Source organism: Zootoca vivipara, chromosome 17 (assembly GCF_963506605.1).
Source record: "Zootoca vivipara chromosome 17, rZooViv1.1, whole genome shotgun sequence".
Taxonomy (NCBI): Eukaryota; Metazoa; Chordata; class Lepidosauria; order Squamata; family Lacertidae; genus Zootoca; species Zootoca vivipara.
Genome location: NC_083292.1, coordinates 12,959,988 through 12,983,238, shown reverse-complemented (window position 1 = coordinate 12,983,238; position 23,251 = coordinate 12,959,988). Strand labels below are relative to the sequence as shown.

Below are 23,251 nucleotides of genomic sequence, written 5' to 3'. Positions count from 1 at the left end.
GACTGCAAAAAGGGTCTTGCCGGTCCGCCTCGGAGCTGCCCGTTTGGGGGAATGGGCGGAGCACACGTCCAATCAAAGCGCCAGAGAGGCCGCACGGTGGGCGGGTCGGGGAGCCTATTGGGCGAGATTCGGAGCGCGGCGACCAATGGGCAAAGCCAAAGGTATTTGGCGCCTTCCTTTGAGCGGAGCCCAAATCGCTGCCTCAGTTCGCATTCGTCGCCGCCGCTGCCGACGGGATCCTCTCAGGGGTTTGAAAGCCCGGCCTTCCCGGTCATGTTCCTGACGGACTTTCGCAGAGATTTCTATGAGGTGGTCGTGAACCAGGTGAGCGGGACTCCTCACCGGCTGTGTGCGGGTCCCGGCGGGGCCAAGAGGGTCCGGCCGGCCCTGCCAGATCCCCGCCAGAGAAGGCCTCGCTCAGCCCTGAAGCCCGTTGGGTGGCCTCGGTCGAGGATGTTGCTGCCCAAGCGAGCACGTTCTTGTTCTTATGACCAGGGTGGATTTGATTTAAATCAAATCAATTTAAATCACTAGTCAGTAAGGCTTGAGTTAAATCATTTATTTTTTTATTTTTTTACAGAAAGACTGAATTCTTGCTGGTATAATCTTAATATTTACAACCAGATGAATGTTTCATTTTTGGAATACAGTAATAACTTTTCAGAGTAGTTTTTACAGTTATATCAGAAATTAATGATTTTGTTATATTATTAAAATACATTGACAGGTAATTATGAAATTATTGTGAGGTTTAATAAGTTAACTGTTTATATTTGGACAACTTTTCTGCTGTTCTTCATTGGAAGGAGAAAAATAATCATTTATTTAATAAGAATTTAAACTATTTAACTAAAACAATAACATTATAGCATATGTATCTGTGTTTGTTAACTGATGTGGTTACAGTAAATTATTTAAAAAAACAACAACCCCTTAGACTGAGTTTTAACACACATGAAAAACTTTTTAAAAATCCTTATTTCCTGATGAATAGCCTTTGGACTATAATGTAACTTAAATAGAAAACTATCTTTAGAAAGATTTTTCCTCCAAAGCGTTTTATTTTTAAAATCCAATTTAAATTTTAAAAAATTGATTGTGTTTATGAAAACATATATTTTTATCCACCCTGCTTATGACCATACCCTCCAACATTTCTCCATTGAAAATAGGGGCATCCCATTTTATTATTATTATTATTATTATCATCATCATATAATTGAATATTATTATATAATTATAACATTTTGTTATTGTTTTTGTTACTTTTACCCCACACATCTTACTAGGTTGCCCCAGCTTCCAACATATATAAAAAGAAAATAAAACCATTAAACATCTTTAAAAAAAACAAAAACTTCCCTTTAGATGTCTTCTAAAGGTTGTATAGTTACTGATCACTTTGGGCTTTGGCTCGGGAATCACTTAACATTTTCCTGATGAAAATAGGGACATCCTATTCCATAATAATAGTAATAATAATAATTAATGTTATTATTAATATCTCACCCATTTGAATGAGTTGCCCCAGCCACTCTGGGCAGCTTCCAACATATATTAAAACAGGAGAAAACCATTAAACGCTTAAAAAAACAACCTTCCCTAAACAGGGGTGCCTTCAGATGTCTAGGATACTTTTTATACACCTTCAAGTGAAGTTTCTTTCAAGTTCTTTCTGTATCCAGAATTGTGATGAATGAAGTGGTTACAGATTGTTATTCTGTAGTGTGCTATTGTCATAGACACTAATTAAAATGTTCTCTCTTTTCTTTTTTGGTAGCGGGTGCTACTTCTTGTTGCTTCAGATGTAGATGCGTTATGTGCTTGTAAAATACTCCAAGTAAGTCTCCTTTTTATGTCCTGTTAAAGTGCAAAAGGCAAAATGGGTGTAAACTGACCTGTGTGGGGAGTCTAGTTTTCTAAGATTGTATCCAGCTAAGCTCAACTGAGAGTAGACACATTGAAATTAATGGCTCCAACTTTGTTGTTTCCATTTATTTCAATGGGTCTAGTCCATTGGATGTTACCCAGCCTTTTTTTTGTGCAGTTAAAATACTGTCACCTGATAAGCAAAACTATATCTAAAGTAAGCAGTGTTTTATCTTTAAATTGCCTTGAGTTCCTGCCAAGGAAAAAGATGGGGTATATATAAGTATATTATTATTATTATTATTATTATTATTATTATTATTATTATTATTAAATTTCTATACTGCCTTTCCTCTGAGAATCACAGGCTTCACAATATAAAAACACAAAAATACAGGCCACAGTAACAAACAAAAACAATCACACACCAGTTTAAAAGGCCATAGATTGTTTAATTAGCCAAAGGCTAATAAGCAGTGGAATCCTTTTCACACTTATATTATTTGGGACACTTTACCATATTTAGAGTGCAAAACATGCACTAAGAAATAGATTATTAAACAATGTTTTATTTACAGAACTCTGTGAATTTTTGATTGCTTGGATTATTGTGCTTGTCTTCAAGGAAATCTTATTTATTTTTATATGACAGTGTGATAAATGTTTGGCCTTGCTCAAACTGCTGTTGAGCAAAAGCCATAAACTGCAATACTATACAAATGGTGATGGCTTGCCTACCTCTTCCTCTAAAATATTACTTCCATTTCTTTTTAGGCTTTATTTCAGTGTGATCATGTGCAGTATACTTTAGTCCCAGTATCTGGATGGCAAGAACTTGAAACTGCATTTCTTGAACATAAAGATCAGGTAAAAACATAATTCGGATTTTTTTTAAAAATCCATTTATTTTCTAGTATCTCATGTTATAGCTGTTATAAGAATTTTGAGGTCATATATATATATATATATATATATAATAATTGTTCATAAAACATGTACATGAATGTACAGTACAGGCACATGTCTGAAGCAGCACAGGAAGACAGGCCTTTCTGACACCATTTTGACTCTCTCTCTCTGACCAGGTGTTCCTCTGCAAGGAAGAAGGGGGGTGGGGGGAACCTTCTCATTGTCTCAGGAATTAAAGTGATAATCCCTGGCATCCTGATACCTGGGTGCCAGACAAAAGGGTGTGATTAACTTGGCTGGGAAACAGGGAAATGTAAATATCTCTCTTTTTTGTTGATTAGGTTTTGGGGGCAGGGGGCAGGGTCCAGGATGCTCAGATTACTGCCACCAGACCTCCCCTTTCATGATGTACCTATGATGAATCTAGGGAGCGGGGTCTTGGGCTACACCCCTTCTGTGACATATGGATGATGCTTCTGGGGGGTGGGCTGAAACCAATTTCAAATTTCTTTTTAAGGGCAAGACACCTTTGTTTGGGGTTCCTTCCTTGTTCTCCTGCGTGAGAGGAAGGACCCTGTTGCAACAGTTTTTATTCTTTAATAAACTGTACTTTGCTTTTGACAGCCTTAGTTTGGTCTCTGTCATTCTACGGCTAGCGGCAACATCGTGCCTGCTTGCCTGGATCCTTGGGCTCTCCCTGGGTCAGGATCCATTTCTCTGGGTTCATAGGAACCAGCTTAAAATTTTACTTCATAGCGCTATGTGTATTTGATAAGAAGGAAATCCTATTAACTCCATTGGTGCTTCGTCCCAAATAATTCTACATGTGATTACAGTAGTCCAGCCCACACCTACGAAGAGTTAGCATATGAAGCTAAACCAGATCATTGATCCACATAATGTAATATTCAGTGGCTCTCCAGAATTTTCTTTGCTAGCCCTACTTAGAGATGCTAAGGAACGAACCTCAGGGCTTTTGTATGCAGCATAGATGCAGTATCACTGAGTTATATCCCTTCTCCACATGTGACTGATTCTGCATGGGAGTTAATTACTTTTTATTGCTGTGGGTGGCCTGAGTTCTCAGATTAAGCAGTGTCATGTTAGATTCTGTTGTGGACAACTTAGAGTAAGACTCTAATTACTTTCTGTAGTCCCAGGGAATTAGCTATACAGTGGTACTTCTGTATGCGGACACGATCCGTTCTGGGGTGCTGTTTGCATCCCGAAAAGTCCGCAATTAGAGTGGCGCTTCTGTGCGTGCGCGGCAAAACCCGGAAGTAAACACTTCCGGGTTTGCCGCGTTCGCAAGCTGAAAAGACACAATATGAAGTGGACGCAACATGAGGTATGACTGTATTTTCTCTAAGGAAACGTAAAAAGCTAATATTTCATAACAGCCCTGAGGATATGAGGCTAAAGGAACCATTAATCTTTTGGATATGGGCCAGCATTTCATAAACAACAACAGTCTTCCTTGCATATTAATATTACTTCCTTATTTACAGTTCCAGTATTTTGTTCTCATAAATTGTGGTGCCAATGTTGATCTACTTGATGTCCTTCAACCCGAAGAAGACAGTGTTTTCTTTGTCTGTGACACACACAGGCCTATCAATATAGTGAATGTTTACAACGAGCCACAGGTAAATTCTGCTTCTTGAGAAAATGGTTGATCAGAATCCATTCACATTGTGATAGATAGGAGTTTATAGGTGGATCCTTTAGTTCTAGACATAATCTTGCTCCTTAAACTGGCATGGGTGAAATTCCATTAGTTTGTCTTGTTTTATATATTATAAATTCCGTATTGATTTGTTAATCATATAATCATATAACACCGGTCTTGAAAGATCTACATTGGCTGCCAGTACGTTTCCGAGCACAATTCAAAGTGTTGGTGCTGACCTTTAAAGCCCTAAACGGCCTATGTCCAGTATACCTGAAGGAGTGTCTCCACCTCCATCGTTCTGCCCGGACACTGAGGTCCAGCACCGAGGGCCTTCTGGCGGTTCCCTCGTTGCGAGAAGCCAAGTTGCAGGGAACCAGATAGAGGGCCTTCTCGGTGGTGGCGCCCGCCCTGTGGAACGCCTACCCATCAGATGTCAAAGAGAAAAACAGCTACCTGATTTTTAGAAGACACCTGAAGGCAGCCCTGTTTAGGGAAGCTTTTAATGTTTAATAGTTTATTGTATTTTATTTTTCTGTTGGAAGCCGCCCAGAGTGGCTGGGGAAACCCAGCCAGATGGGCGGGGTATAAATAATTTATTATTATTATTATTATTATTATTATTATTATTATTATTATACTTTTACTGTAGTTGTGATGCTTAGTTTAGTTAATTTTTGGTTACTGTTTAGCTAATACTGTTTTATAGATTGTAATTGTTTTATTGATTTGTTAATTATCTTTCACTTGAATCGTTATTTCCTTAAAATGTTTTATTTAATTAAGCATTTTCTTTTACTAGATCAAACTACTGGTAAAGCAAGATGATGACCTTGAAATTCCTGCCTTTGATGATATCTTTAGGGATGAGGAGGAGGAGGAAGATTCTGGTAACGAAAGTGATGGTTCAGAGCCTTCAGGAAAGCGGAGGCGATTTGAAGAGGTTAGTTCCTTAAATCATGGAAGCTTAAATAAAATATACCCATGTATTAAAGGGAAATTATTGTTTCTATCACAGGGCAAAGTTTGTAAATAGGCGTTCATAATTTACTAGCCACTTTGCTATGAGGAAGTGAAGGAAGATGCACTAAGCAAGCAAATGGGTTATTGTTTTTTTTCTGAGAACTTCATTCTATGTAAACATAAAAACTACAAGTTCAGGGAGTTAGAATTCAGTAGGCGGCTGTTCTTTCAGGCACTACTTGCAGGACTACTTTATAATCAGTTGTGACAAGGAGAGAGAAGGGAAATGTAATTTGCTATTCTAATCTCTGTAGGAAATAGTGGAAAGAACAATGAAAAGACGGCAAAGAAGAGAGTGGGAAGCACGCAGGTATGTCTTCAGATTGTACACATTATACTTCTGTTCTGTCTAATGGTAAAATTGAGATTGGAAGCTCTGAAATATTGACATGGTTAGTGCATCATAGAAGGTGTATCTATATTGCTTTTTAAAGAATTGCTTAGCGTATACAGTGGTGCCTCGCTTAACAAAATTTCCGCTTAACGAAATGATTTTTCGAGCGGAGTTTGCCTCGCTAGACGAATGCGTTTTACGAAAAATTCGTCTAGCGAATCACAGTTTCCCATAGGAATGCATTGAAATTCAATTAATGCGTTCCTATGGGCTAAAAAAGTCCAAAAAAAATCCAATGCATTCCTATGGGATTCGCTAGACGAATTTTTCGCTATAAGAAAAGACCCGTGGAACGAATTAATTTCATCTATTGAGGCACCACTGTATACTAATAATAATAATAAGGCTGGGTTTCCCCAGCCACTCTGGGCGGCTTCCAACAGAAGAATAAAATAATCGATTAAAGATTAAAAGCCTCTCTAAACAGGGCTGCCTTCAGATGTCTTCTAAAAATCTGGTAGCTGTTTTTCTCTTTGACATCTGATGGGAGGGTGTTCCACAGGGCGGGCGCCGCTACCGAGAAGGCCCTCTGTCTGGTTCCCTGCAACTTGGCTTCTCACAACGAGGGAACCGCCAGAAGGCCCTCGGCACTGGAGCTCAGTGTCTGGGCAGAACGATGGGGGTGGAGACGCTCCTTCAGTTATACTGGACCGAGTATATCTTGAAGACAAAGATCTGTGCTCAGCAGTTGTGTTTTGAAATATGTTATAGGTTCAAATACTGTAAATATAGCTCTTAGCTCGCAGGCAATTACAATTACATTTAAAGCAGAGGTTGGTCGGCCATCAGTCATGGGTGCTTTAGTTGAGATTCCTGCATTGCAGGGGGTTGGACTAAATGACCCTTCGGGGTTCCTTCCAACCCTATGTTTCTATGATGTGGCATTAGTTGGATGATAGGATATTATCAAGGATAGAAATTGGTCACCTTTAGTAGGAAAGGCTTAGTTAATTACCTCTTTGATTGTGTTTCCTCCCCAAATCCAAATAAAGTGGAATCTCGGTTTTTGAACGTAATCCATTCCAGAACACCCTTCAACTTCCGAAATGTTCGAAAACTTAAAGCGGAAGCCTCAATACAATAGGGAAACCCAAAACAGAAGCCACGTGGCATGTTCGGCTTCTGAAAATCGTTCAAAAACCAAAACAGTTACTTCTGGGTTTTTGGCGTTTGAAAGCCAAAACATTCGACTTCCGAGACCCTCGAAAACGGAGGTTCCACTGTATTTCTTGTGGGTACAGGATCTCTCCTGCGCACAAAATTTTTTGGCCTGTAGAGGCAGCAGTTATAATATATATAGCAAGAACTAGTGTTTCCTTGCATGAAAATAAACAGGGCAACCTTTGCATGTAAGAGCTCTGTGTACACAAGGAGTGCTTTTGATTGGGTTGGCTCTCTTTTTCCACATTACATAATGGAAATAATTATTTACAGGTTTAACCTTTTATATACAGCAATTGTTGGAGTACAGTGTTCTTTGTCCACTAATGGAGGAGCCCTTGTGCTAGTGGAGGGCATCGTTTAAATGCTGCGGAGCAAAAGAACCCAAAGCAACAATTACACTAGCAGAAGCTTGTTTTTCAACAGATGATTCTTGTTGTGCAATCTGTTTTGTAAACCGCTCTGAGGTTTTTTCTACAGTCAAGTGCCGTATAAATTTGATGAAGTAAATACATAAATATTCAGTTATGTGCTTGTGTTTTCCCTTGCACAACGACAGTCCTTCAGCTTAACTATATTGCTAAGTGCCTTTAACTTACTGCTACATTGGACTTCTTTCTGTTTTTCAGGCAAGAAATTCTGTTTGACTATGAGCAGTATGAATATCACGGGACTTCAGTAAGTATCAAATAGTGTCAGCAGACCATGAACTGGAACCTTTTTTCAAGTGAAGATTTTATTACTTTGCAAAATTAACAGCAGTTAGTTCAGGATGCCTTACTTTGTGGAAAGCAAGCTTAGCTATTAGCACCATAGTATATTCTTTATAAACAAATTCTGTGTTTCTGGCTTTCTTGTCATGCCACATATTTAGAAAGGTCCCTTCTTGGGTATGCATTTTTGCATCCTCTTCTTGGGGATACATTTTTGCAGTAGCTTTTAATCTTTCTGTGAGAATGGGGAAACCTTTGAACCATGCTGCTTTTCAGGGATAAATAAGTTTAGCAATTAGTGTTACTTATGCATCAACAATAAGAGAGTGATTTCTAATGGGAGTGCATCTTCACTTCAGGGAAATACTATATTGGGAAAAACACAGAGGAAGCTAACATAGCAGGACAGCTTACTCTATGGTATTAACCCCTTCATGTGTTAATTACTCATAAGCATGTTGGTTATGTGAGTTTTGTTATCCCCCAAACCTTGGTGATGATATGAGCTACATATTCAGCTGCCCCCCGACAGACTTCTGAGTGGTGGTGCTGTATTCTGAATGTGCAGGTGGGGGGAGGGGGCTGAAATCTCAGGTCACTCTTGTACAATTTGAGGCTGAGCTCTTGTCTGCTGCTGCTTTCAGAAACAAGCAACAACAGTTAATAACAGATGTTGTAATTAGTTCAGTTTCAGAAGAGACTAACAAGCCATGGCTGTCCCTTACTTTTGATAAGAGTAGTAACACTGGACCTGCTGGATGCTGAAAACATTTGCTTGTGTGGAAAAATCTGTCCACACTCAGCTATTAATTGTTGTTTTTCCCCCCTCTTGTAGTCTGCCATGATGATGTTTGACTTGGCATGGATAATGTCTAAAGATTTAAATGATATGTTGTGGTACGTAATCTAGTTTGTGATAGTAGTATTGCTGACTTTCTTCCAGATGTGTTCCAACTTGTATAGAAATGTCCCTGCCAATTGCTCTATCGAAGAGGAAAATCCATTGAAATCCATTTCTGATTATGTCTTACGGATATCACATGAATTACTATTTCGTTTATGATCCCACCCTAAAAAACTTTAGTTTTTAGGGTAGGATCATAATCCCTGATGTTTTACTAAACATGTTTTGTTTAATGGTGGATTTCTACAAATGAGACCCTCCATTCGATACAGCACTCAAAATTTGCCAGGCACATTTTGCACCTGACTATTGGCCACTTGCGACCAAGTGAAGATGCCCGGGTGCCAGGATGGCACCTGTCGTCTCCCCCACCAGGAGGTGCATGCCTGGGCTGTCCTTGCATCTTGACTGTTTTCACACACTAGCAACACATCCTGTAGAATTCTGTCTGTGATATTTTATCTGCACAATCAGAATGAATTCAGAACGGATTCAAACTACAAGAAAGAAAATTCCACCTAAACATTAGGAAGAACTTCCTGACAGTAAGAGCTGTTCGGCAGTGGAATTTGCTGCCAAGGAGTCTGGTGGAGTCTCCTTCTTTGGAGGTCTTTAAGCAGAGGCTTGACAGCCATCTGTCAGGAATGCTTTGATGGTGTTTCCTGCTTGGCAGGGGGTTGGACTGGATGGCCCTTGTGGTCTCTTCCAACTCTATGATTCTATGATTCTATGAATTTCAGGAACCAGAAAGTCATATTGGAAAATACAACTTTTGAGCCGTCTGGCCCCCAAACGGCAACTAGGCATTCCGTTTTGGTGACTGTAACCCTGGTTCAAGGAGCCGATTGGCACCTAGCTTATATATCTTGAGTTTCTAAAACTGGTTGTATGCTATTAATAAGGCAGATATAAAAGGAAATGTCCTTGAGGCACAGGCATTAAATGTCATTCATAGCTATAAGTATTTTCATACATTCTATTATTTATTTCTATTTAATAATTGCTTCCTTTAAAACAAGATGCTTTAACAATAAAAATATTTCATACATCAAAACAATTTCAAATCCAGTAGAAATATATCCTGAATCATCCATGCTCCGTTCCTGATATTTCCAGTTGAAAGGAACCCAGGGAGCAGAATTGGAAAAGGCTTCAGAAGGCTTCTGCCAGTTGAAATAGGTAGAACTGGGTAGTTATACCAGTACAGTGGTACCTCGACATACGAATGCCTCAACTTGCGAAGGTTTTGACTTCTGAAGTCCACTAACCCGGAAGTATTTTCGTCGTGTGCGCCGCAGAACTGGGTAGTTATACCAGTACAGTGGTACCTCGACATACGAATGCCTCAACTTGCGAAGGTTTCAACTTCTGAAGTCCACTAACCCGGAAGTATTTTTGCCGTGCGCGCCACATGCGCAGAAGCGGCGCACACGGCCTGCGCAAAGCGCAAAATCGCACACAAAATGGACTTCCGAAGGTTTCAACTTCCGAAGAGTGCCGCGGAACGGATCGCCTTCATAAGTCGAGGTACCACTGTAGTCTGAGTTGGTATGAAGCAGCTTCAAATGTTCCATTGGAAAGTGTGGGGAAATATTTTCTACTTGCTAGTTGGGCATACCTGTGGGTACCTGAAAGCTTATCAGAAATGTTTAAAGGGAAGTCCTAGACATGTCTACTTGGAAATAAGTCCCATTGAGTTCAATGGTACATACTCCCAGCTTTCTATCCTGGTGCCCTCCAGATGTTTTGAAATATAATTCCCATCCCTGATTATAGGCCATGCTTACTGGACTGATGGGAGTTGTATGATGGAGGTATGCTAAGGTATAGAATTGCACCTTAAAGTCTTCGGGGAAACTTTTAAATAATTGTTCACTATTCAGTCTCAGCAGGGACAGATACAAATTCTAGATTCAATTGATTTGGTTTGCTTTTTAGGTGGGCTATTGTTGGACTAACAGACCAGTGGATTCAAGACAAAATCACTCAGTAAGTGTTAGCTGCTTTGGGCGTCCTTGTGACTGGACAGAAAGAGGCATTTAAAGAGTTAACTAATGTTATAACAAATTGAATCCTTTAATTTATTCAATTATGGTGAGGACAGAATTATTTTTTAAAGCAGCATGCCTATTTCATGTGTTATGAGCTATCCCCAATTCTGCAATGAACTGGGAAACTTGTTTTTACTGAGAAGCACAGTATTTATAGCATTTGCTAAGACTGCATTGTATTTGAGAGACAATAGACTTCATTCCTTTATAACGTCAAAGGAATTTTACAGCATGCATTTTAGTGGCAAGCTGTTTTTAATGAATTGACTTCTTTCCACATTGAATATCCCGAAAGCAGGAATGGTCAAACTTTATTTCCTTTTCTATAGAACCCTGCACTCCACCAATCAGAGCTAGTTGCAAAGCAGTGAATGAGGGTGGCAGACATATATTTTCTTAGAATTAAGGAACAGGGCATCTACAAAGCACATGCTGAGCTCAGTAATTTGTGTTTAGTACCAGAACTAATCTTGCAGCCCTTCCTAAATTCCACTTCTGGCTTCTCCTATATTTTTTCAAAAATTCAACAATCTAACTTAGAAAATGCCTTTACTGTTATCAGACATAAAACCCTTGCAAATCTGCTCATCTCCTAGAGATCTGCTGGTAGATATCAGTATATTGCTCATCCTTTCTCCAAAATACATTTAATATTTAAAAGGCAGATGATAGAGGTGTCTGGAAAAGAGATTGAAGTAACTATTTTGTATCTGTTTTCTTTCTTAAAAAGAATGAAATACGTAACAGACATTGGATCTCTACAGCGGCATGTATCTCGGCATAACCATCGCAACGGGGATGAAGAAAATTCTCTTTCTATTGACTGCATGAGAATAGCATTTGAATATGAGTATCCTTCTAAATAACGGAAAATATTTCTAAGACTTGGATGAAGTGGTTTGTAGTACCAGTTGTTCCCTTGCCTTTGCCATGTGAGTGGTTCAGTTCAGACATAATGGCACTACTGTATTTCAAAGCAACCTGTTTATTGGCACACAAGTGAATACTGAACTCAAGCGCTCTTGCCTTCCCTTTTCCCTCTTCCCTCTGGAAACTGGTCTCCGAAAACAGGAAGTCCCTCAACAGCCAGATGCAGGAGAGGGAGGACTTGGGATTGCCATCTGTTCATGCTCCAACAAACTATGGTTTATTGAAGCAGCCGTGTCATATCTTAAGCAGGTCATTGTGATCCAGACAAGTCATTTTGAACAAGAATGTAATAGGTGTTTTTTTAAATCCAACCTGCTGTAATTATTTTTCCTAATTCTTATTGATGCTCTTAGCTTGTGCCTTGCGCTCTATCAACATTGGTCTCTGTATGAAAGCCTCTGTAATACCTGCTACACTTCTGCCAGCTTCAAGCTTTGGTCTGTTCAAGGTCAGAAGAGACTGCAGGAATTCCTTGCTGATATGGGGTGAGTTAATAAGGAAATTTTAAATAAATAAATAAATAGTTTATATATACTGTATAATATATAGCAGCATCAATGTGTGTGGCACTTTTACAACGTTCAGGAGAACAGGTCCTTGTTCCAAATTGTTTACAATAGAAAGCACATCATAGAGGATACAACATAGAAAGGGGAGCAAAATGGAGAAAAGGATAATGGGGGGGGATTTGCATTTATTTCAGTTAACAGGCTTATTCACAGTAGGGCATGGGGACTAGGGCAGTGATGGGGAACCCCTATGCCCAACTGATTCCCCGCCCACAGCAGGGTTTGTAGGCGTTTCCAACCTGCTGATTGGCAGTGTCTGCAAAGCCCTCTGCCTTTGCCCTTGCAGTTTGATTTCCAATTGTGCAGGGAATGAAATACTTCATCTGCTGTCATGGTGATGTTAGGTGATTGACAGGAGTGCCCTGCAGATCTTGGGAGAGGTCAGGATCTGGAGCACTAGCTGGATCCAGTTCACTGTCCTGGACTAGGGGATTGAGACAAAGGATTTGCAGGAATGGTTTTGAAGGTGGATTTTGAAGGAAGCAAGAGGAGGCATTGCATGGATAATGTTGCATGTAGGCCTTTGCATAAGGGGCAAAAGGAGAATTTGGATGGCTGAAGGCAGTGGAGCTTCAGTAAAGGTCATGAGCAAGGCTGCCAAGCCAGGTGAAGTTTGACATTCCTTCATCTATACTATTGGGAACCTCTCCAGAAATTCCCATGTTTAAATCTAGCATCTCCAGGTACAACTGGTCTGAAATCATGCCATTCATTGTAGACGTTACCAAGCTATATGGCCTTATGGCTTGATTCAGTTTAAGGCAGTCTTCTATATTCAGTTAGAATACAGCCATTAACTAACCAGCAATAGTTTTTGAGTAATGAACATGAAGGGATTGTGACTTGGCAGACTGGGTTCATCACTGAAAATGTGATCTCTTCCCCACCCCCGCTCCTTTCCCCCAGCTTACCTTTGAAGCAAGTAAAACAGAAATTCCACTCTATGGACATTTCCTTGAAAGAGAATCTACGGGAGATGATTGAAGAGTCTGCAAATAAGTTTGGGTAAAACACTTTTTTACGTATTTGGAAGTCTTAGTAAACCTTTTCATCTCTGTGTGATGGCCTAAAAGGGTATTGTAGCCTGTCTGGAATGAGCAGAAGCAGAAACCCACTCTTGCCCATACATTTCTCCTAAACTTTCAACCAACTATTGAACAGTTCATCAATTTAAAAAACAAACAAAAACTAAAGCACTACTAGCAGGTCTGCCCTTGCTGCTTACTATTTCACAAATATTTTTATTTATTACATTTATATCCCACCTTCCAAGGAGCTCAGGGTCTTAGGGTGGTATATGTAGCATGGAGATTATAACGCAAACCTAATCTGCAGGGTTGTTTTAGTGATTTCTAAAGTAACGTGATTTTTTAAAAACATGATTTTTTGGTGTGTGCCTAGGGGGAGGGAAATACTGTTTATAAATAGTAACACTCTAAAAGGAACTATTTGGCTGTTGATTGGACTAGCTGCCCTGATAACACAGAGATGGCAGGGCAGGCAGAGTTCTTCAGCTGCCACCAGCTGAACTGAGTTGATGTAATCCGAGAGAGGGTCAAGGCAAGCAGAAAATGTTAAGTGTTAGGCCTAGGAAATGAGGATTGGAGCAGGGAAATGCCTAGAAAAATGAGAGGAAGAGGAAAAGAATAAGGAAAACTGAGAGAAAGACAAGCTCCTACATATTGCCATGAGCTACATAGGGAAGGGATTCAGGTGGACAGAGTTTTGTTATTAGGTAATCTTCCAGAAATGGCCTTTAGAACATTAAATTCATGATTGCTTTAGCAATGGTGTGTACATATACAGGTGAAACTTGGAAAATTAAAATATTGTCGAAAAGTGTTCAGTAATGCAACTTTTAATTTTTACAAATGCTTTCTTTTGGAAATTCCACAGTAATAAAACAAATAGTTACAATAATACAAAAATAAACATCGCTATTACATTTCATTAATTACATTCCATTTATAATTGACCCGCCTAACAACAAATAATTACAATTACAATAAATGAAGCAGCCATAGGCAACCTTGGCTCTCCAGATGTTTTGGAACTACAACTCCCATGATCCCTGACCACTGGACCGGTTAGCTAGGGATAATGGGAATTGTAGTTCCAAAACATCTGGAGAGCCAAGGTTGCCTATGCCTGAAAAAAAGGCTTGACATATCTTGCTTTGCATGTCATGCAGCTATCTCATATATTGGTTTCATCTTTTAAGTTGCATTACTGAAATAAATGCACTTTTCGACGATATTCTAATTTTACAAGTTTCACCTGTAGTATGTTCAGTGCTAAGACTGCAGTAGGGATTAAAAAAAACACTTTTAACATCTCTCTGTTGGCTTAATTTGGTTTTGCAGAATGAAGAATTTAAGAGTACAAACCTTCAGCATCCAGTTTGGTTTTAAAAATAAGTTTTTAGCAAGTGATGTAGTTTATGCTGCTGCTTCTTTAATGGAGAACATGGAGAAAGACGAAAGTGGAACTGACAATTTCATCAAAGCTTTGGATAGTCTTTCCAGGTAACACACATAGTTTTTCAAACTCATTCAAATTGCTTTTTAAAAAATTTTTTACCCACAACTGATTGGCAGTAAGGCATTGTAAACTGTTACATCAAAAATTCAAAGTAAACATCCTGTAAGAATGTACCAAGCAAGTGATTCATGATAATAAATCAAGAAGTCTTCAGTGCAGGTTTTTCTCTTCTCTGGTAAAGTAACCTTCTTTCTGTTTTCCTTTCTTCAGGAGTAACCTGGACAAGTTGCATCAAGGGCTGGAACTAGCCAAAAAGCAACTTCGTGCAATTCAGCAGACCATAGCCAGCTGTATCTGCACCAATCTTGTAATCAATCAGGGACCGTTCCTTTACTGTTATCTCATGGAGGTAAAATTTGCCTGGACTTGTTTCTCAGTTCTGTGCTGCACTTTTAAAACACTTCATTTACGTTAACAAGCTTGAAGTTCAAAACCGAGTGGTTTTTAGCTTCACAGACTTGGCACATGCTGTATCTACAGCTTTTCAGGGCCAAACTTAGATTAGACAGTGGAAGTGCTTTTAAAAGAAGTGTAAAGAGATGAGAGATCTGATTGCAAATCCGCAATGTTTGGCCCTGGGTTATGGAGCCCAGGAGAGAGCAGTGTTTTGTCCTTTAACATCTTAAGATTTGACTCTGCATGAAATCAGGGCTTTGAGTGAAACTTGCAAGGATGCCAGTCACTGTACAGTGGAACCTCAGTTTATGAACACCTCGGTTTACGATTTTTCGGTTTATGAACGCCGCGGAACCATCTGGAATGGATTAATTCACTTTCCATTACTTTCAATGGGAAAGTTCGCTTCAGTTTATGAGCAGACTTCCGGAACCAATTGTGTTCATAAACCGAGGTACCACTGTACACTTCATTTTAACTGATTTTAGTATTGTATTTTTTAAATTGTTGCAACCGGCCCCAGGGAGTTTGTGGTGAAGGGCAGGTAAGAAATACTATACGTTGATGGTGGTAGATTTGTGATCCAGGAGGTTCACTTATCGCCTTCAGTAAAGCAGCTGCACAACTGAACTTTTATTTATCTTAATAATAGCCCTGCATGCTGCTTGGCAAGAACCTTTTGAATCTCAGCAAGAGAATCTGTTGGGGAGAAAAGAGACCCAGTGGCCTGGTGTACGTGTAGAAGATCTGGCACACATCTAAAAGGACCACCTGCCCTATAGCCTGTCTCTGGAAATTACTGCCTTTGGGGGGCGGGTTTAGTAATTATATCTCTTTTTCCCTTCCCAGGGCACACCAGATGTGAAATTGTTCTCCAGACCAGTATCGTTATGCCTGCTTAGCAAATACTTACTCAAGTCATTTGTTTGTTCTGTAAGTCATTTTCTGTTTCCTCTTCAGGGTTTGCTTAAGTAACGATGTTCCTTATCTAGCAGCATTGCTCAGACAAGACCTCTTCCCACAGCAGAATGGGGCGGGGGAGCAATTTTCAGAGATCTGCTCTCTGTCCTGCAGTCCCCACACCCACATAATCTGCTCCAGGAGCTCCTTTACACCTCTTGAATACATTTAAAGGAGGGGGATGTTGAGTGGCCCTGCTGGATACAACACGTCATCTCCATGATGTTGAGCAGCACAATTTTAATATGCACTCCTAAAGAGAGGCGTGCTGAAGTGATATATAATTGTACTCATAAGGACCAAATTACAAAGCACATGACTTGAAATGCATACAGTAAGCCTGCAACTTTACTCGGTGGTTATATTCCGGGGATCACGCCTAAAGCCAAAACCGTGTACAGTGGTACCTCTACTTACGAATTTAATGTGTTCCGAACACACATTTGTAAGTCGAAAAAATTTGCAAGTCGAATCCCATAGGAATGCATTGGGAGAAAAAAATTGTAAGTCGAAGCAACCCTATCTAAAAATCCGTAAGTAGAAAAAATCCTATCTAAACCGCATCCAAGATGGCGGACGGAGCTCCATTTGTAAGTAGAAAAATTCGTAAGTAGAGTTATTTGTAAGTAGAGGTACCACTGTATAGTCAAAAAACATTGGGTGCAATGGTGGGTGGGATTGGCAAAGTCATTTTTCCTGGGGGTCTGCCCCCTTTATCTTTTCTTTTTAATTTTTGTTTTTCTAAGTGCATAAAGCTGAATGCACACAAGTTAAATGTGTGTATGTTGTGGGTTTACTGTAGCTAAATTTAATGTGCAGATTAAAAAAAACAACAAATAGCGCCAGTGATGTTACTAGGAAATTTACTCACAGTACAAATGGCATTTCGGGCAAGCGATTTTTCTTAGGTTAGGGGCAAGGGGTGAAGGGGTTAAATTCTTCCCTCTCTATTTGCTGCAATTTAATATAACTTCTTACTTTGGCTCTAGAGTTAGATGTGAAGGCCTGGGTGGGGGGAAAGGAACAATGCTGGGAGAGCCCACATTCCCCCCCAATTTTTCTGTTTTTCCCTAGGCTTTCTCATGTGTACCCTAAATTAACTCAAGAACTGACTTAAACAAGGGATTGTATTGGAAAAGTAATATTACAGGACAGTTTTATTTCTGAGCATCATGTGTTGGATGATGTCTTTTTATTCATTTGGTAAGGCAGAACATAGCAAATTTACAAAAGGAGCAGGTTTTCAACCTTTCCAAGGAAAAGCACATTCAAAAAAGAATTATTCATTTCATCCACCGTAGTGTTATAACAATTTCTGTTTTAAAATTTTATTAAATTGCACTTTAAGCAATTTAGCATAGCATTTAAACTGTTTTTATTGTAAGGCACACATGAGTTCCTTTTAAATATGGGTAAGGTAAAATCTGATAAACCTAGCAGAGCAGTAAGTATAAATAAATATCTGTGTGTGAGATTACTGGAAAAAATGTCTGTCTGGTTACTGCTGTCTAAGGAACCTCGAAACGTCTAGCGAATGTTTGATCTGTAATCCTTTTTAGATAACTTTAACCCCCAAATTAACTCCTCATCAGTACTTTAAAAAGCAGAGCTGAAGTTTTCTGATTCTGTCTTTGAAGTTTATGTAATCAATCTGCTTTCTGGTTTCCAGACAAAAAACAAGCGCTGCAAGCTGCTGCCAATGGTTATGGCTGCACCAATGGACACTGAGCAAGGCACAGTGATCATGGTGGGGATTCCACCTCATCTGGAAAGCTCAGACAAAAAGAAGTACGAGTTTTATTTGCTGGCCTCTTTTGATAAGATGCTCCATAAACTAAGCTGGCTGTTCCAAGTCTGATAATTGTTCTGGAGTGTGTGAGGGGGGGGGGGGAACCACAGATATGCATTTGCAATGAAATAGGCCAACTCTGTGTGGTTGTTTGGGTGCATGCTGAGAATTAGCCTGGTGTAGCGGCTTGCATTTTGCACTTGAACCAAGGAGACTCAAGCCATGAAATTCACTGGGTAATCTTGAGCCAGTCACTCTTTCAGTCTAACTTACCTCGTATTGTTGAGGTGTTGGCAGGGACCGAAACTCTTTGGAGGAAAGGAAGCATGGGAATGCTTTGCTCAGTTTGCACAGCTGCCATTTTTGCAGCTTGTTAAACTTAAGCTGTTGTATCAAATGATTTTGCACTTGTGCAACGTGGGGCACCTGGATTTTGCCAATCCCCTACAGCCTCCCACATCCCCTGAAAAACTGCTCCTGGGGGTTGGAGGGCTTTCTGGAGCAGTATGGGGGGCTGTAACAGGGGGGGGGAGATCAGTGCTTCACCCTAGGACCAAATACAACTGTTTAAGGCAGCCATAGGCAAACTCTAGGGACCCAGGTGGCACTGTGGTTAAACCACTGAGCCAAGGGCTTGCTGATCAGAAGGTCGGCGGTTCGAATCCCTGTGACGGGGTGAGCTCCCATTGCTTGGTCACAGCTCCTGCCAACCTAGCAGTTCGAAAGCACGTCAAATTGCAAGTAGATAAATAGGAACCGCTACAGCGGGAAGGTAAACGGCGTTTCCATGTGCTGCTCTGGTTTGCCAGAAGCGGCTTTGTCATGCTGGCCACATGACCTGGAAGCTATACGCCGGCTCCCTCGGCCAATAATGCGAGATGAGCGCGCAACCCCAGATTTGGTCACGACTGGACCTAATGGTCAGGGGTCCCTTTACCTTTTAGGCAAACTCTGGCCCTCCAGGTGTTTGGGGACTACAATTCCCATCATCCCTAGCTAACAGGACCAGTGATCAGAGATGATGGGAATTGTAGTCCCAAACATCTGGAGGGCCAGAGTTTGCCTATGCCTGCCTTAGACAGTTGCATTTGATGATGATGATGATGATGATAATATAATTTATTATTTATACCCCTCCCATCTGGCTGGGTTTCCCCAGCCACTCTGGGCGGCTTCCAACAGAAATATTAAAATACAATAATTTAAGGTGCGTGTTCTTATTTAATAGATGCTTGGGGTACTTTTAAGAGAAAGGCTAAACGCTTGTTGACTTTTCCTTTCTGGGCAAATGCAAAATGCTTGTTTTTCTCTCCCTCTCTAGCTTTTTTGGAAGAGCATTTGAAAAAGCTGCAGAGAATACCAGTTCTCGGACTTTACACAACCATTTTGACATGTCTAGTAAGTAAATGCTGCATATCTTATATAAGCTAGTGCATCAGCAGCTTTTAGACTTTTCCATGCATGCCTTTGTTTACTTGTTTTTTTAATGAGGCACATTTCAGAGAAAATCGTGCAATTCTGAGTACTTTACTAAGTATTTGTAAGCTTGTAAAAGAGCTGTGGCAGTCAAACATCACTGAGACTTGGAATGTGCACCAGGAGCCAACAATGTGCTTCACCTACTGATGTGCCCTAAAACCAAGTAGCTGCTGTTGCTTTGCATGGATGATGGATCAAAGAGGTAAAAGGCTTATTGGCTCCAAGTATTTACCTCTTGGCAGTGAAGTAGTGCAGCTTCTAGTTTTAAAGTTTCAAGCGTGCACCCTCATCAGTTGATGAGCACAAGACCAACTGATGACTGGCATGTGTGAAAAAAATAACCCCACATCATACATCACAGACTAATGACCTGACATTCTTTCAACTAAAGTCCTTTTTGGTGGGAACACTTGATACATTTATCTTTGAGTGTGAGTCATTGGGTGATTCGATTGATGATTATGTATGTATGAATGAACTATGAGGAAATATTACAATGTTGGGAGCTTTATTTCTAGCACTCTTCCGGGTCGGAGGAGCACCCGTGCACATGCGCACACACTATTTCCAGTGCTCTTCCGACTCGGAAGTTGGTCCCCGCAGCGAGAAAAAAATGGTGTCGTGGGGGGGGGGGGAGAGAGCACGGAATCCCCATGCCGATCCATGGAACAGCAGTGGGCCGGTTCCAGGAAGCTCATGGGCCGGAATCGGCCTATGGGCCTTTTGTTGCTGACCTCTGTTTTAAGGTCATCCAACTAACTGGAAGAGTGGGACACTGAGGAAGAGGAAGAATGTCACAAAGGGCATAGTTAAACTGTGAAATTCTCTACCACAAGAAGTGGTGATGGCCACCAACTTGGGCATATTTAAAATGGGATTGGACAAATTAATGATAACGCTCTCAGTATCTACTAATCACGATGGCAGTGAAGTAGCATCAGGGTCAGAGGTAGCGTGCCTCTGAGGAGAAGTTGCTGGAGAACAACCGTTAAGAGAGAATTGCTGTCCTCATGTCCAACTTGTGGCCTTCCCGCAGTCATGGCTGACCACTGTGGAAAAAGTGAATTTTCTTATGTTAAGTAGTCCCAAAATGAACTCTGCATCTGCAATGGTTACCAGTTAATACCGGCAGCGCTGGCTTCTAAATTGACTAAATTGACTTGAGCAATGTAGAGTGACTGGGGAAACCAAGCCAGATGGGCGGGGTATAAGTAATAAATTATTATTATTACTGCCAGAAAACGTTTAAATCAAGTTGTCACTGTAATCAGTATTCGTGCCATTACAGAAATTTCTTTTATTGTTTTAGTTATTGAATTGAAAATGGAAGATCGAAGCAAATTTCTGGATGCACTTATTTCTCTTTTGTCCTAGTGGTAAGATGGTGCTGAAGGATTTTTTTTTTAGCCATTGAATCTTGAACAATTGTAGAACTCATTAAAATGTATCTGATTGTGTTCTATTTTTAAACTTTTGTCTTTCTCTTTTGGTAAGCTCTTGATACCGTTTTATCTGTGAGTTTTACCTTATGTATATGGAATTTGTAAATAGCAATTATCTTGTATCTACCATGTTTGGCTTGTATAGCTTTGATGTAAACCTATTTTAAAGCAGGTTTGTTCTTGAAAAATTTAATCAAATAAATTTTTCATTTTATGTCTTGATGTAAAATCACTGTGCTATCTGATAATGCCGGGAACATCAATATTTTGCTAATCTACATATTACTATACAAAAAATGGAAATACAGACCATTTCATTTTATACTTAGGGATATGTGCCATGGGTTTCACTTAGCATGAACTGGTCCACCAGTATTCAGAATTTGTAATGTGCTTTTTAATGCTTCGGTGTGTTTTGCTTCTATTTATTTTTATTTTGCAATGTTTTTATACCGCTTAATCAACAAAATATTAATCAACAAAAATTGTGCTTGTATGGCCACATAAATTATTGCTATTTTCCAAGTTGTGGGTATTGGCTACGTCTATGACAGTAACATTGTGTGCTTTGGTTTCCCCCCCCCCCCACGCCCCATCCAATCTTCAGTTTCTTTCCCTATCTCTGTCCCCCTCTATGATGAAGCCCATGGATGTGTCTTGAGCAGAGGTCAGCAAACTTTTTCAGCAGGGTGCCGGTCCACTGTCCCTCAGACCTTGTGGGGGGCCGGACTAAATTTTGGAGAGAAAAAATAATGAACGAATTCCTATGCCCCACAAATAACCCAGAGATGCATTTTAAATAAAAGGACACATTCTACTCATGTATAAACACACTGATTCCCGGACCATCCACGGGCCAGATTTAGAAGGTGATTGGGCCGGATCTGGCCCCCAGGCCTTAGTTTGCCTACCCATGGTCTAGAGCAGGGATGTCCAACCGGTAGATCACCGGCTGACCCTGGTAGATCGTGGGATCCTTATCATGTACAAAAAGTTATTGGGGGGGGAGTAAAAAAACTGTGCAGTCCTCCCCCCAAAAAAGCTCAACATCTCTGGGCACTTCACTGCTAAAATAAAAAAGCTCAACTACTCTGGGCAATCCACTCAACCCATGTATGCTCCTCCTCCCACCAATGACAATGGGTAGATCACTGCCAGTTTTTTTATACAGGGAGTAAATCACAGTCTCTTGGGGAGTTGGACATGCCTGGTCTAGAGGGTGCAGAGGCGGAAAACAGACAGGTAGGGTTCAGTCAGGATCATAAATCTGAACAATGATGACAGCTGGAGGCAAATCTTTCAGGACCCCGGACAGAGCCCAGGGAGCAGACAGCTTATTCTGAGAAGAACCATCTCAGCTGAGCCCCCGACTGTCCCTCTCAAGGCTCCACCCCCTTGCTGATTAGTGCACATCCCCTGGCTTAGAGCCTGGCATTCCAATGCCTCTCCAGGATCCAAGGCCTGCCTGCCCATGAAACAGGGTGAAGCAGCTGCCTCAGGCGGCCAAACCCCCCAAGGCGGCATTTTCACAGGTGGCTGCCCTGGCGGAGAAGAAGCAGCAGCACCATTGGCACTGCTTTCCGGCAGCATCTTACCAAGATCTCGCAGAGTGCAAGATGATCACGCGCGATTTCTGCGAGATCTCATGAGAACTTGCTGAAAATTAGAGGCAGAGCCCTGTTTCTCCTCAAGTGGCGAAATGGGACGTAACACCCCTGCCAGGATCTCATACTAAGCACACTGTCTGTCTGTTAGCAAGCCAGCTTGGCGGAATGCGAGTCCCTTGGAGGATGCAAGCCCCTCTGGAAAGGGGCTTGGTCTCGAGGGGGTTTCTGGTTGTTAGGGCCAGTGTCTTCGCAGTCAACACTATTGGCACCTTACCCTCTGTGCTTGGGCTGTTGCTGCTGGTAGAGTTCATGGCAATTTTTTAAAAGCAGTTGATTGGTTCTCTTCCTTCCATTTTTTTAATGCATTAATGCTTTAGTTGAGATTCCTGCATTGCTGGGAATTGACTAGATGACCCTCAGGGTCTCTTCCAGCTCTGCAATTCTATTACTCTATTAATCTTCCGGTTATCCATGGCTTATTGTATATATGCCATGCCTGTTGTCTTTGTCCATTGAGTTTTCTTGGCAAAATACTGGAGTGGTTTACCAGTTCCTTCTCCAGGTGGATCACATTTGGTCTAAACTCTCAGCTATGGCCTGTCCATCTTGGGTGGCCCTGCATGGCATAGGTTCTCTGAGTTATTCAAGCTCCTTCGCCACGGCAAGGCAGTGATCCATGAAGGATGAGATGGTTGGACAGTGTTCTCGAAGTTACCAACATGAGTCTGACCAAGCTGCGGGAGGCAATGGAAGACAGGAGTGCCTGGCATGCTCTGGTCCATGGGGTCATGAAGAGTCGGACAAAACTAAACGACTAAACAACAACAATATATGCCATGTTTTAA

At 40.8% G+C, this 23,251-nt stretch overlaps 1 protein-coding gene across 1 annotated transcript; it reads left to right on the top strand.

Annotated features, from left to right (window-relative positions):
- Positions 1-218: 218 nt before the first annotated feature.
- On the top strand, positions 219-20,964 carry CDC45 (cell division cycle 45). Its single transcript, XM_035098260.2, has 18 exons — positions 219-324; positions 1,781-1,840; positions 2,644-2,736; positions 4,287-4,424; positions 5,250-5,390; positions 5,725-5,780; positions 7,655-7,703; positions 8,574-8,635; positions 10,581-10,631; positions 11,424-11,543; positions 11,977-12,108; positions 13,099-13,197; positions 14,556-14,717; positions 14,944-15,082; positions 15,979-16,062; positions 17,759-17,877; positions 19,200-19,276; positions 20,667-20,964. Exons 1-18 carry the CDS (start codon positions 274-276, stop codon positions 20,729-20,731), a joined length of 1,698 nt encoding a protein of 565 aa, XP_034954151.2. The 5' UTR covers positions 219-273; the 3' UTR covers positions 20,732-20,964.
- The last annotated feature ends 2,287 nt before the right edge of the window (positions 20,965-23,251 follow it).

Coding starts and splice junctions, on each gene's coding strand:
- CDC45 (XM_035098260.2), top strand. CDS start 274: ATGTTCCTGACGGACTTTCGCAGAGATTTCTATGAGGTGGTCGTGAAC. Junction 8,636..10,580: donor GATTTAAATGATATGTTGTG/GTACGTAATCTA, acceptor TTTGCTTTTTAG/GTGGGCTATTGTTGGACTAA. Junction 11,544..11,976: donor AGAATAGCATTTGAATATGA/GTATCCTTCTAA, acceptor TGATGCTCTTAG/CTTGTGCCTTGCGCTCTATC.